This window comes from Trichosurus vulpecula, chromosome 4 (genome assembly GCF_011100635.1).
Source record: "Trichosurus vulpecula isolate mTriVul1 chromosome 4, mTriVul1.pri, whole genome shotgun sequence".
Classification (NCBI taxonomy): Eukaryota; Metazoa; Chordata; class Mammalia; order Diprotodontia; family Phalangeridae; genus Trichosurus; species Trichosurus vulpecula.
Window position 1 is genome coordinate 426488243 of NC_050576.1, and position 13645 is coordinate 426501887.

General features: G+C 38.5%; 1 protein-coding gene across 3 annotated transcripts in view; it reads right to left on the reverse strand.

The window, feature by feature from the left end:
• The window catches only part of MYOCD (myocardin), a 167948-nt gene that overhangs the window by 13529 nt on the left and 140774 nt on the right, over nucleotides 1-13645 (reverse strand). For all 3 annotated transcript variants that reach the window (XM_036757074.1, XM_036757073.1, XM_036757075.1), the window contains exons 8-9: nucleotides 2748-2995; nucleotides 912-1062 (exon numbers count right to left, since the gene is read on the reverse strand). In XM_036757074.1, the coding sequence (XP_036612969.1) occupies nucleotides 912-1062; nucleotides 2748-2995 (399 nt within the window). The remainder of the gene's footprint in view (nucleotides 1-911; nucleotides 1063-2747; nucleotides 2996-13645) is intronic.

Here is a 13645-nt window from a genome sequence, read left to right on the forward strand (position 1 = left end):
TTCTTCTTCCCCATTTTCCTTTCCCAACCTTTCCCCTACTATTCTCTGTCCCCTTGGTTTTCTTTTCCAGGCTAAATGTTCTCATTTCATGCAGGTGATCTTCTGTGACATGGATGTGAGTGCCCTTGCCATTTTTCTACTCTGAACATATTCTAGCTTATTAATGTCTTTCCTAAAATGTGGCACCTGAATGAACACACTATACCAGATGCTGTCTTACCAGTTCAGAATACAGTAGTATTGTTATCTCCTCTTTCTAGACACTATGAACAGATGATTTTGTAAAAAATCTTTTGATTGTAGCCACCAAAATGTCAGTAAAATGCCAGTAGAGAATTATGAATGTGGGAGTGCTTCACCTCAGGTATGACTTCTGGTTAAAGGGACAGAACCTGTGTATTGATTTCTAGCAGGCAGTGTGGCTAGAGTGCTGACATCACTGTGGAACATTACATGGAGAAACATCCTTTCTCAAGTTCTGCTACTGAAGCATACTAACTGCGTGACAATGGACAAATCATTTAGGTTATTAGTGTCCTATGACTCTCTGTAAGATGGAGGCAAACTGCAGACTTAAATCAGCATAGGGAGGTTACACAATGGGAGTTTCCTACAATGATGAAATCACACTTCCCCACCTTTTAAAATGTAGTGGCTAAGGATTGTCTTTATAGATCCTCTCAAGGAGAGAAGTCAAATTACTACTCTGGAGTTGACTGCAATTATTTCATATTATATGATACATCGTTCGTATGGAGCAGGGAGTTCTAAAAAGTGGTTGGTGACTGGGATGTGACAAAATTCCCTCTCTCCTCTGCCACAACACACATAGAGACTGCTATTGTATTACCCACATAATATTTGGTGATAGCTGCTACATAATCTTTGTTAGTAGCCACCAAAACTTATACCTTCAGATCATCCAGATTTGATGGAAGAGGACCCAGCTTGAGAGAAGAAATGCCAGTTTGTCCAGAAAAAGTGGTTTTGGCAGGAGACAGAGGAGTATTGCTTATGGAAACTGATGAGTTTGGATTGCTGATCAACTCTTCATGAGATTCACTAAAAATAGACAATGGGATATTTTAGATAACTGCATAGTTTATCTGGCACACAGTAGGTAGTTAATAAATGCTTGTTGGTTGACTGATCAGTCAGGCAGCATATTTTCATTTATGTTCTTCAGTAGCAATTTAGGTTCTGGCTGTCCATAACTCAGTATAGGAAAGTTTAGAAGCTTGAATATAATGAGGACTAGGCAAATTTTCCATCATGAGATAAGACAGAATGAATAGGGAAGAAATTGTTTTATCTTAAATTTACAGGGAGCTAATGACAAAATTTGGGGCTAGATTTGTTTTTGAGTTTCTTAGGCCAAACTATTCAGTTGTACAGCTCTTGGATACATTATGTCAAGTACTTAGATGACTTCTCCTTTCCCCCTAAAATATATTTCAAATTGAAAGAAATTAGAAACATTTTCTCTTTTCCATGTGGAGTTTCCCATCACCGTCCCTGCTCTTGTTACCTTATCTTATCTAATATATGTGTTCTGAAAAATGGGGCCAAACAACTGACTTTAATAAAATTTAAACCATATTTTAAATGTAAATGCCTGTTATTCAAAGGAATTCTACTATAAACCTTTGTCATTTAAGAAAGAATCCATTTGTGATGTAATGTCCCAAATTTATTTGCTTTATAAGTTTATATTTGATTTATATATTGGATTTTCTTAAAGCTGGACACAGAGGTACTATAAATAGGAGAAATCATCTCCTTTGTTTCCTCCCAAGAATTAGCACATCTCCTGGGGATGAGGTATACTTGCTCCCTTAAGGACAACACCTTTCTGAGGCAAAGTTATTCCTTGACTATTCAACTTCTTCCCCCCATCTTTTAGAGTTTTGATTGCTTTGATAGGAACCATAGAAGCGAAGTTTCTCCTGACTTCCTAATCTTCTCCTTAATTTCTGTTTACTACCACTTCTTTCGGAGACAGGAAAATAGAGGACTAGATGGTGATTTTGTCAGCTATCAGAACGTAACAATTGTAATATGAGGGGGAAGAAGACCAAAATTCAGATTGATCAATCAACAAGCTACAGTGACTGCTTGCTCAATACTTTAAGTTTCCAAAAGACATGAAATATAATCCTTGTCCTCGAAAGAGTTAAAATTTACAAAGAGGAACACCCTGGTATTATTCATTCTAGGTCACTGGATTGGTAGAATGAGTTATCTTTGTAGACCCAGAACTTCCTACCCTGAGGGATTGTTCTCCTTAAACTATCTCTTTTTTCACCATCACTTCTCTCCAGACATATATCCCCTAATGTCCTTGAAGTTCATGATTTGTTCTCAATGCCCTGATATTAGACATACTGGGAAAGCTGGGAAGACAAAGCTAGCACAATAGAAGACAGTATACAAGCAGATATAGAGTAATGAAAGGCAGCACGCAATCAATGGCTAAGTAGGTAGCCATCTCTGGGGCAAGGGTGGGAAGGGAAGGGAAAAAAAAAAGAAATTTACATGATAATTTTGTTGTATATTTGAAAGGAACAGCAAGTTCGGCATAGGAAATTTGCAGTTTGATATACAATCATCTTTTTATTGTACTATGTTAAGGAAATGCTTGTTTTATTCCATAAATTTCAAATAAAATAAATCACATAGAACTGAGAGATTGTAATGAGTTCATTAGCTTCCCATTGACTTCAACTGTATCTCCTAAATTCACTCACTTTAGCTGTTCTTGATGATGCCCTGGGTAGCTGAATCTTTGCTGCTGTTGCTGTTGGCTGAGGATTTGTAGCTGTAGGAAAAGTTGCTGTTGCTGCAGAAGCCTAGCATAGGCAGAGTCCATGGGTGGAGGAGACTTTTCTGCCTTTTGGTCAGGTGGAATATATTGGTGATATTTTAGCTTCTTCACCTTTGGCTTGGTGTCCTTTGGCTTTTTGTGGCGGTTCTTGCTATCACTAAAGGACTTAGACTGCAAAGGATATTGGAAAAATAGCATAAGAATTAGCAGATATACAAGAGGATGAGGGGATACCAGGGAAAAATCTCTTAGTAGGGATGTTTTTGAATTACAGAAACAAAATGCAAAAAAATAAGCTTGACATATGGCTTCTGGGACATATGCCCTCTAATGAGAATGGATCACAATAAATCATCACTCTCAATTTCAGTGATTAAACCAAAAAATATCACTTCGTGGTGTAGATTGAGAGCTCTGGTAAGCATGTAATTTAGACCCCCTCCATTCCCCGAACTGAAAGATGATAGGAAAGCACACTAAACAGCTTAAATGATAAAGATTGTACACACCATTGCCAAGATTTGCCTTTTAATAATAGCTGACAGTTTTATAATGTTTTAAACTGTAATATATATATATATATATATATGTATATAAAATCTCACCCTATCCTAACAAAAAATCCTTTGAGATAGGTATTACAACTATTATTATTCCCACTTTACAGATAAAGAAAATGAGATTCAGATACCTTAAATGTTAGAAGCAAGATTTCACTGTTAATATAGTACAGTGGAAAAAGCACTGGTTCTGGAGTCAGAGGATCTGGGTTCAAATGTTGCACCTTTGGGAGTTTAGTTAAGTTACTTAAAATCCCTGAGTCTTACTTTCTTCATTTGTAGAAATTATGGGTCAGATCAGATGAACTCTGAGGTTCTTTCCAGCTCTGGGATCCTATGACTGCCAGTCCACTACCAAACCATGTTGGCTTTACATGAAACCTACATTGAGATTTGAATACAGCTTACTCACTGTAAGGCCACCCCCCTATCTAAAATAGAATAAAAGAAAGATGTGAAAGTTTGGTAATTTGAAGATGTTATGAAAATACATTGAATGCAAAATGTTGATGATATGATAAAGGCAAACAGGGTAGTGGTAATATTAGTAGAGCACAGGGAAAGTTAGACATTAATTTTGTTCTTGTTTCCCTAGCACTATCTGGGGAGAAGTTTTTCTAATCAGTAGATATGAAAATTCTATTCTACTTGGTAGCTCGTATAATAATGATATTATTCACAACAACATAAAGTCAACGGTATTAGTACTATCCTCATTTTATAGCTAAGGAAATAAAACTCAAGGGCTACAGTGGTTATATAATTTCTCCCCCCCATAGTCACAGGGCTTGTAAATGGAGGCATTGAGAGTTAAACCCAAAGCTTCTGACCAGGATCCTTTCCAATATCTTAGGCTGCTTTGATGAGAGTGACAGCCTTGACAGTCATTCAACAAGCATTATGTGCCAGGCACTATGCTAAATGCTAGGAATACAAATTTAAGCAGAAAGAATGACAGGCTTTGCCTTCAAGGAGCTTGCATTTTAATAGGGGAAGGCAAAGAAGGGAACACGTAAAAGGAAGGGTGGAAGGAGGGAAGGACTAGAGGGAGAGGAGGGAGAAAGGAGGAGAAGGGAAGGAGAGGAAACATGGTGCCTAATAATAAATAATAATAACAGTGATAGCTAACACTTGTATAACACTTATTATACGTCAGAGACTGTGCCAAGGGATTTACAATGCTTATCTCATTTGATCCTCATAACTCTGGGAGGTAGGTGCTATTATCATTGCCATTGAATAGATAAGGAAACTGAGGCAGACAGAGGTGAAGGGACTTGCCCAGGGTCACACAGCTAGTAAGTGTCAAAGGCTAGATTTGATACCTGTAGTTACGAAGACTAAGTTCAAATCTGGTCTCAGACACTTAATACCTGCATGACCATGGGCAAATCAACCCTGTTTGTATGAGTTTCCTCATCTCTAAAATGAGTTGGAGAAGGAAATGGCAAACCACTCCAGTGTCTTTGCCAAGAAAACTCCAAAAAGGGTTCAAACACCACCTAGTAGATATTGGCGGGGGGTGGGGGGGAGAGACAGGGACGGGTAGTTGAGAAAGTCCAAAGTGCAGCCTGTAGAGTGATAAGACACGCCTGGACTAAGCACATTACTTAAATGGAGGTTCTGTGAGGATCCATCCAATTACAGCAAGAGGTTGCAGTTGGCAGAGGGTATCTCCATGTTGGAGAAAATGAGCTTTCAGGATAAAGAGGTTTCTGGGGCATGGTAAAGGAAATCTAGAATGTGGTCAGGCGAGGAATTCCATTGACCTCTCTTGACAGTCAGCCCATTAGGGAAATAACCAGATGATGAAGCATCTTTTTTTTTGCCCATGTTTGTCTCAATGGGGGAGTTGCAATGAACTTTCAGGAGAATTTTTGCCATGCTGTGGCTTTCAATTCTGTCTTGTTCCTCTCCAATTCTGTCCCCAAATGACAAATACATAGGCTGGGTTGGGAATAAGAGTTATTGTCCCACTGAATTTGGGAACAAGTATGTATTTGGGACAGAGTGGGTAGAAAAGGGTAATTTTTTCCATGTTCCGTGAATAAGAGAGGCTGGCATGTATAGTGGATAGAGTTCTGGCCTTAGAGCCAGGAAGAAATGGGTTTGTGTCTTGCCTCCAAAGTATATTAGCCCCATGTCTCTGGCAAAGTGTTCTAGACAACTTTAAGACTATAATAAAATTATAGATGTAGTCCAGTATCTATCCTCAAATAAATGAGTCTTTACTATTCAAATGTTTATAGATTTTACTCTATGCACATGAGACAACGGAGAACAATTTTCCTTGTGAGCACAGAAGGATGCTAGCTTTATTAAAACTTTCTACCTCTCTCCAGCTATTTTGGAAAGTAAACTGGTGTTTTCTCTTTTGAGAAAATATCACTATTAGGACCATACCCCCAAAAGATCAAAGATACTGGGAAAGGACTCACATGCACAAATATATTTATAGTAGTTCTTTTTGTGGTGACAAAAAAACTGGAAACTAGGAGGTGTCTATCAGTTGGAGAATGGTTAAACATATATATGAAGGTAATAGAATATCATTGTACTATAAGAAATGATGAATAGTCCGTAGAAAGACTTTTATGAACTGATTTAGAGTAAAGTGAACAGAACTGATAGGACAATGCCCTACCTTGACTTACCAATCTTAGCTCTGCACTTTAGGCTATGCCCATGTTTATCTTTGTGCCCTTTTTGGCATCATTATTGCAATCTATAATGTTCTCTCTATTACATTATACTTACCTGACTTCTAGTTATCCTTTAATACAAAACTCAAACTCCACCTGCTCTAGTGCAGCTCTAGTAACTATAATGGAATAACGTGCATAACAAGAGTTGCACAGTATTGGTAGGCAAGGAAGTATAGCAACTGACATTACTGGAGCAAATAATCATTTTAGTGAGATCACAGATCTAAATGAGTTATTTCAGTGCTCCTAGAAGATACTTTTTTCATTTTTTTAAAAATTTATTTAATATATTTAGTTTTCAGCATTGATTTTCACAAGAGTTTGAATTACAAATTTTCTCCCCATTTGTACCCTTCCCCCCACTCCAAGATGGCGTATATTCTGCTTGCCCTGTTCCCCAGTCACCCCTCCCTTCTGTCACCCTGCTCCCCTCCCAACACCTTTTCCCTTCCTTTCTTGTAAGGCAAGATAAATTTCTATGCCCCATTACCTGTGTATCTTATTTTCTAGTTGCATGAAAAAACTTTTTTTTTGAACATCTGTTTTTAAAGCTTTGAGTTCCAAATTCTCTCCCCTCTTCCCTTCCCACCCACCCTCCCTAAGAAGTCAAGCAATTCAACATAGGGCACATGCGTATCATTATGTATAACCCTTACACAATACTCATGTTGTGAAAGACTAACTATGTTTTGCTCTTCCTAACTTATCCCCCTTTATTGAATTTTCTCCCTTGACCCTGTCCCTTTTCGAAAGTGTTTGTTTTTGATTACCTCCTCCCCCTATCTGCCCTCCTTTGTATCAGCCCCCCTTTTTTATCTTCTTCCTCCTTTTTTCCTGTGGGGTAAGATACCCAATTGAGTGTGTATGGTATTCCCTCCTCAAGTAAAATCTGATGAGAGCAAGATTCACCCATTCCCCCTCACCTGCCTTCTCTTTTCTTCCTACAGAACTGCTTTTTCTTGCCACTTTTATGCGAGATAATTTCCCCCATTCTATCTCTCCCTTTCTCCCTCTCTCAATATATTCCTTTCTCATCCCTTAATTTGATTTTATTTCTTTTAGATATCATCCCTTCATTTTCAATTCACCCTGTGCCCTCTCTCTCTCTCTCTCTATCTATATATATATATATATATATATATATGTACACATACATATATACATACATACACACACACACACATATATATACATATATATATGTATATATATATATATATATATATATATATATATATATATATATATATATATATACATGCATATTCCCTTCAGCTACCCTAATACTGAGGTCTCATGAATCAAACACATCCTCTTTCCATGTAGGAATTGTAAACAAAACAGTTCAACTTTTGTAAGTCCCTTGCAATTTCTTTTTCTTGTTCTTTTTCTTCATTACCTTTTCATGCTTCTCTTGATTCTTGTGTTTGAAAGTCAAATTTTCTATTCAGCTCTGCTCTTTTCATTGAGAAAGCTTGAAAGTTCTCTATTTTATTGAAAATCCATATTTTGCCTTGGAACATGATACTCAGTTTTGCTGGGTAGGTGATTCTTGGTTTTACTCCTAGCTCCATTGACCTCTGGAATATCGTATTCCAAGCCCTTCAATCTCTTAATGTAGAAGCTGCTAGATCTTGGATTATTCTGATTATGTTTCCACAATACTCTAATTGTTTCTTTCTGGCTGCTGGCAGTATTTTCTTCTTGATCTGGGAGCTCTGGAATTTGGTGACAATATTCCTAGGAGATTTCTTTTGGGGATCTATTTGAGGAGGTGATCCATGGATTCTTTCAATTTCTATTTTGCCCTGTGGCTCTAGAATATCAGGGCGGTTCTCCTTGATAATTTCTTGAAAGATGATATGTGGGCTCTTTTTTTGATCATGGCTTTCAGGTAGTCCAATCATTTTCAAATTATCTCTCCTGGATCTATTTTCCAGGTCAGTGGTTTTTCCAATGAGATATTTCACATTGTCTTCCATTTTTTTATTTCTTTTGGTTCTGTTTTATAATATCTTGATTTCTCATCAAGTCACTAGCTTCCACTTGCTCCAATCTCATTTTTAAGGTAGTATTTTCCTCAGTGGTCTTTTGGACCTCCTTTTCCATTTGACTAATTCTGCCTTTGAAGGCATTCTTCTCCTCATTGCTTTTTGGAGCTCTTTTGCCATTTGAGTTAGTCTATTTTTTAAGGTGTTGTCTTCTTCAGTATATTTTTCAGTATTTTGGGAGGTCTTCTTTAGCAAGTCATTGACTTGTTTTTCATGGTTTTCTCTCATCCTTCTCATTTCTCTTCCCAATTTTTCCTCTACTTCTCTAACTTGCTTTTCCAACTCCTTTTTGAGCTCTTCCATGGCCTGAGACCAGTTCATGTTTTTCTTGGAGGCTTTTGGTATAGGCTCTTTGACTTTGTTGATTTCTTCTGGCTGTATGTTTTGGTGTTCTTTGTCACCAAAGAAAGATTCCAAAGTCTGAGACTGAATCTGGGGGCATTTTTCCTGCCTGGCCATGTTCCCAGTCAACTTACTTGACCCTTGAGTTTTTCAGCGGAGTATGACTGCTTGTAGAGTAAAAGAGTACTATGTTCCAAGCTTGAGGGGATGCGCTGTTGATTTCAGAGCTCTTTCTATACAGCCAGCTCTGCCACACCAGCACTCTTCCTTCCCCAAGAACCCCCAACCTGGACTGGACTCAGATCTTCAGCAGGCTCTGCACTTCTGCTCTGATCTGCCACTTAATTCCTCCCACCAGGTGGGCCTGGGGCCAGAAGCCACTGCAGCTGTAGTTCTGTAGCTGCCTCACCTCTGCTGCCCCCAGGGCAGTGGCTGAACTGTGAACTCTATCCCCCTGTCCCCAGCAGCTTTTCCCACTAACCTTCTCTGTTGTCTTTGGTGTTTGTGGGTTGAGAAGTCTGGCAACTACCATAGCTCCCTGATTCAGGGCACTAGGGCCCACTCTGCCCGGCTCCTGGTCTGGTTGGTCCAGGAAGCCCATGCTGGGCTCTGCTCCGCTCCCAGCTCCCAGCTCTGTGAGCAATAGACCTTAACCAGAGACCATCCAGGCTGTCCTGGGCTGAAGCCCTGCTTCCCTCTGCTATTTTGTGGGTTCTACAGTTCTAGAATTGGTTCAGAGCCATTTTTTATAGGTTTTTGGAGGGACTTGGTGGGGAGCTCACACTAGTCCCTGCTTCCAGCTGCCATCTTGGCTCTGCCCCCCTCCTAGAAGATACTTTTAAAATGACCTATGTTTACATGAGAAAATACATTATAATAAAAAATCTTCTATGAATTCTAGGTTAAATTTATCTATGTCTTATTAATTCTAGTGCCATCTATGTACATTTGAAAATTAGTAATATTTATATGTATAAGACATTTAAAAAAAATTCTATAAGGTTGTTTTTAAAATTTTAATGAAGGTATCTTTATTTTATTGAATCATTCTGCACATTCTTTTTAGAGATAAAGAGCAAATTTTAATAAAAGGAAGAGTATTAACTGGGGAGATCAAAGTAAATTGACCAACATCCAGGCAGCTTCTGTGCAACCCAGAGCCCAGAAAGCCTATTCTGAACCACAGGAAGAAACAATCAGACTGAGGAGTCCAGTGTCTAGGCAGCTATTATCCAACCACAGAAGAGCCACATCAGGAAAGAGGGCCAAGGCAGCACTTGGGAAGCAAATCAACTGCGGTCTTGCAGGAAGCATGCTACTGGTACAATCAATAATATCTGGCCAAGGTCTGTCAGGGTCACACCGGGGGATGAAACCAACTCTGAGTTCAAGATTGTGCAAGGAAAAAGAGACAGAAAAGGAGCCAAGGCCAAAACTTAAGTTGAATAATTAAGACAAAGCTCAAACCCAGGAATTCCTAAAAAAGGTGGGGTCTAGTCTTAGAGACTGCATCTAGAACAGAGCAAGGCCTACTCATGCCATTCAGGAGTATGGAAGGGAGCAGAGTGTGTCCAAACAAATTTCCCAACCCAGAAACTGAGGCTGGGTATATGAATAAATGAAGAGAACACAACGAAGAACTACCTAGGATTGGAGAAGTCCAAGAAGAAATCCCAGAAGGAAAGAGTAACTCCCCAGCAAATCCAAGCAGAGTTTCAGAGAAAAGAATGCTCTAGCTACAGAGACTACAAAATTAACTGAAAGAAATGAAAGAAGAGACAAAAAATATAATAATAAAGGAAATAACAGCTAGGTAAGAAAGAATGACAATGAGAATTGATAGCTTAGAAAAAAATGGCAATGAACCTTACCCATGAAATTTGCCAAATAGAAAATTATAATTCCATGAAACAAACTGTTGTTGTTGAGTCATTTCAGTCATGTCTGACTCTTTGTCACCCCATTTGGGGTGTTCTTGGAAAAGATACTGGAGTAGTTTACCATTTCCTTTTCCAGCTCATTTTACAGATGAGGAACTAAGGCAAAGAGAGTTAAGTAACTTCCCCAGGTCACAAAGCTAATTAGTGTCTGAGACCAGATTTGAAATCACAAAGAGGGGTTTTCCTGATTCCAGGCCTGGCATTCTATACACCATGACAACTAGCTGCCCCCCATTAAACAATAAACAATACTTAAAAAATCAAAATATTGAAAAAGAAAATAGAAGATACCTACCAACAAAAACTGACCTATAAAACATGCCAAGGAGAATTTAAGAATCATCAAACTACTTGAAAATCACAATGCTACTGCCTCTAAAAAACAAATAAACTGGGATATCATGTTTCAAGAAATAATAAAGATGAGCTGTCCAGATCTATTGGAACCAGAGGAAGAGGGCAGCTAGGTGTCACAGTGAGTAGAAGACCAACCCTGGAGTCAGGAGGACCTGAGTTCAAATCCGGCCTCAAACACTTGACACACTTACTAGCTGTGTGACCTTGGACAAGTCACTTAACCCTAATTGCCCTGCCTTCCCCCCCTCAAAAAAAAGAACCAGAGGGCAAAGTGAAAATTAAAAAAAATCTGCTTGTCACTTTCTGAAGCTCCAGAATTAATACATCATACAAAAAATCCAGAGTTTCTAGGTCAAAGAAAAAATACTGCAAGCACCTAAAGAGAAAGAGTTCAAGCAATTAGGAGATAGGATCATACAAGAGTTGATGTTTGTCTTAAAGGAAGAGAAGAACTTGGAATATCATAATAGAAAAGGTAAAAGATAAAGTCTTATAAAGAATAGCTTTATCTGACAAAACTGAATATAATGTGTGTGTGGGGAGGGGTTAGGAAATGGGTGGGAGATGAAACTTTAATGAAATAGAGAGCTTCCAAGCATTTCTGATGAAAATGCCAGAACTGATTAGAAACTTTAAAATGCAAAACAAGAGTCAAGGGAAACTGGTCCCAGAGTTAAAATCTCCCAGGTTTGTTGCGAGGATAAAATGGCCATGTCACTACCTCAAATCAATAAACTCCAGTGGCTTCCTATCGCCTCAAGGAGCAAATACAAAATGTTCTTCTTGGCATTCAAAGCCCTTCATAGCCTAGCTTTTCCAGTCTTATAATAACTTACTCCCTGATACATACTCTTCAGTTCAGTGGCACCGCCCTCCTGGCTACTCCATGAACAAGGCATTACATTTCTTGGGTCTAGGCATTTTCTCTAGCTGTCCCCAATGCCTGGCACACTCTCCTCCTCCCCTCCATCTATTGACCTCCTTGACTTCCCTTTGAGCACCAACTAAAATCAGTTGGGGAAGGGAAGCCTTCCCTAACTCGTCTTAATTCTAGTATTCCCCCTTTTTAGTTATTTCTTATTTATCTTGTATATAGCTTGCATAATCACACAGAAAAAAATCTTAATTGGCCATGAGGAAAGGAAAAGATGGATAGGATAGGATAGGACAGGATAGGGTAGGAAAGGACAGGAAAGGAAAGGAAATGAAGAGCAAGAAGAAAAGGAAAAGGGTAGGGGAAAGGGAAAGGGGAAGGGAAAGAAAGGAGAAGTGAAGACACAAAAATCTGTGAGCAGAGGAAGGACAAGGGGAAGAGAAAATGGACAACAGAAGAGAAATAGATCATAGCAGCTACATAGATCACCAGTATTCAGCAAATTCCTCTTCTTTTACTAATCTATTTTACTCTAGGGGCAATGGAAGACATTATGGGGAAACAGAGGCATGAGGGGTGATTGTCAAAGAGAAGAAAAAGTACAAGAAGATAGATTGGAGAGAAATAATTAATGATCATAACTGTAAATGTGAATGGAATGAACTCACCAATAAATCAGAAGAAGCTAGAAGGATGGATGAGAGAGAACATACTTCAAAAATATATTGTTTACAAGAAACACACTTAAAATATAAAGATTCACACAGAGTTAAAGTGAGGAACTAAAGCAAAACTGATAATACTTCAAGTGAACTAAAAAATTCAGGGGTAACGATCATTATTTTAGATAAGGAAGCAGTAAAAACAGACATGATAAAAAAGGGTAAATAGGGAAATCACATTATGCTTAAAGACAGTATAGATAATGAAACAATATTAACAGTTAACTACTTAGAGGAAACACTTTAAAAATTACAAAGAAAAAGATAGTAATAGATAATAGTGGGGGACTCAAATGTACTCATTTCAGACCTAGACAAACTTAACAAAAACAACAAAGATTTAAGTAACTAAAAAGAACTTCAGAAAAGTTAGGAATGGTTTATGTCATCAATCAGTCGACAAGCATTTTTTCTTAATTTATTTTTAGTTTACAACACTCAGTTCCACAAGTTTTTGAGTTCCAAATTTTCTCCCCCTCCCACTCCTCCCCCCTCCTCCCCCCTCCAAGATGGCATGTAAACTGATATAGGTTCTACATAAACCTTTACATTAAACTTATTTACACATTTTTAAATCAAAATTATCCATCTTGCATTTCATAACACTATCTCTTGTTTGGTCACAAATTCTTTCCTTCTCCATATATCTGACAGATAAACTATTCCTTGCTCTCCTAAATTGCTTATAGTATAAGCCTTTATATCTAAATCATGAACCCATTTTGACTTTATTTTGGTACATGGTGTAAGATATTGGTTTATGCCCAGTTTCTGCCACACTACTTTCCAGTTTTCCCAGAAGTTTTTGTGAAATAGTGAGTTCTTATCCCAGAAAGTGGAGTCTTTGGGTATATCAACGAGTAGACAGCTGTAGTCATTGACTACTGCGTCTTATGTACCTAACACTGATCCACCACTCAAAATAGCCAGTGCCAAGTAGTTTTGATGATTGTTGCTTTATAATACAGTTTAACAACAGTGTAGCCCTGGGGGAAATGCAGAAAAATCCCACCTGGCCTCAGCACACACCAGATACCACCACTAAGACCCCAGATCAGCACCAGATAAGTTGCCAGACCCCTACAGCTTTCAGCAGTGCCAGTCACCTCCCACCCCACCCTCTCAACACAGGACCAGACATGAGGGTCCCTTGTGGCCTCAGGGCAACATCAGCACAGCACCAGGTAAACAACCACTGGCACAAGAAGCCTGAGACCCTGGGAGCAGAGATCAAATTTTAAAAAAAGGAAAAAGTCAAAAAAAGAAAAGA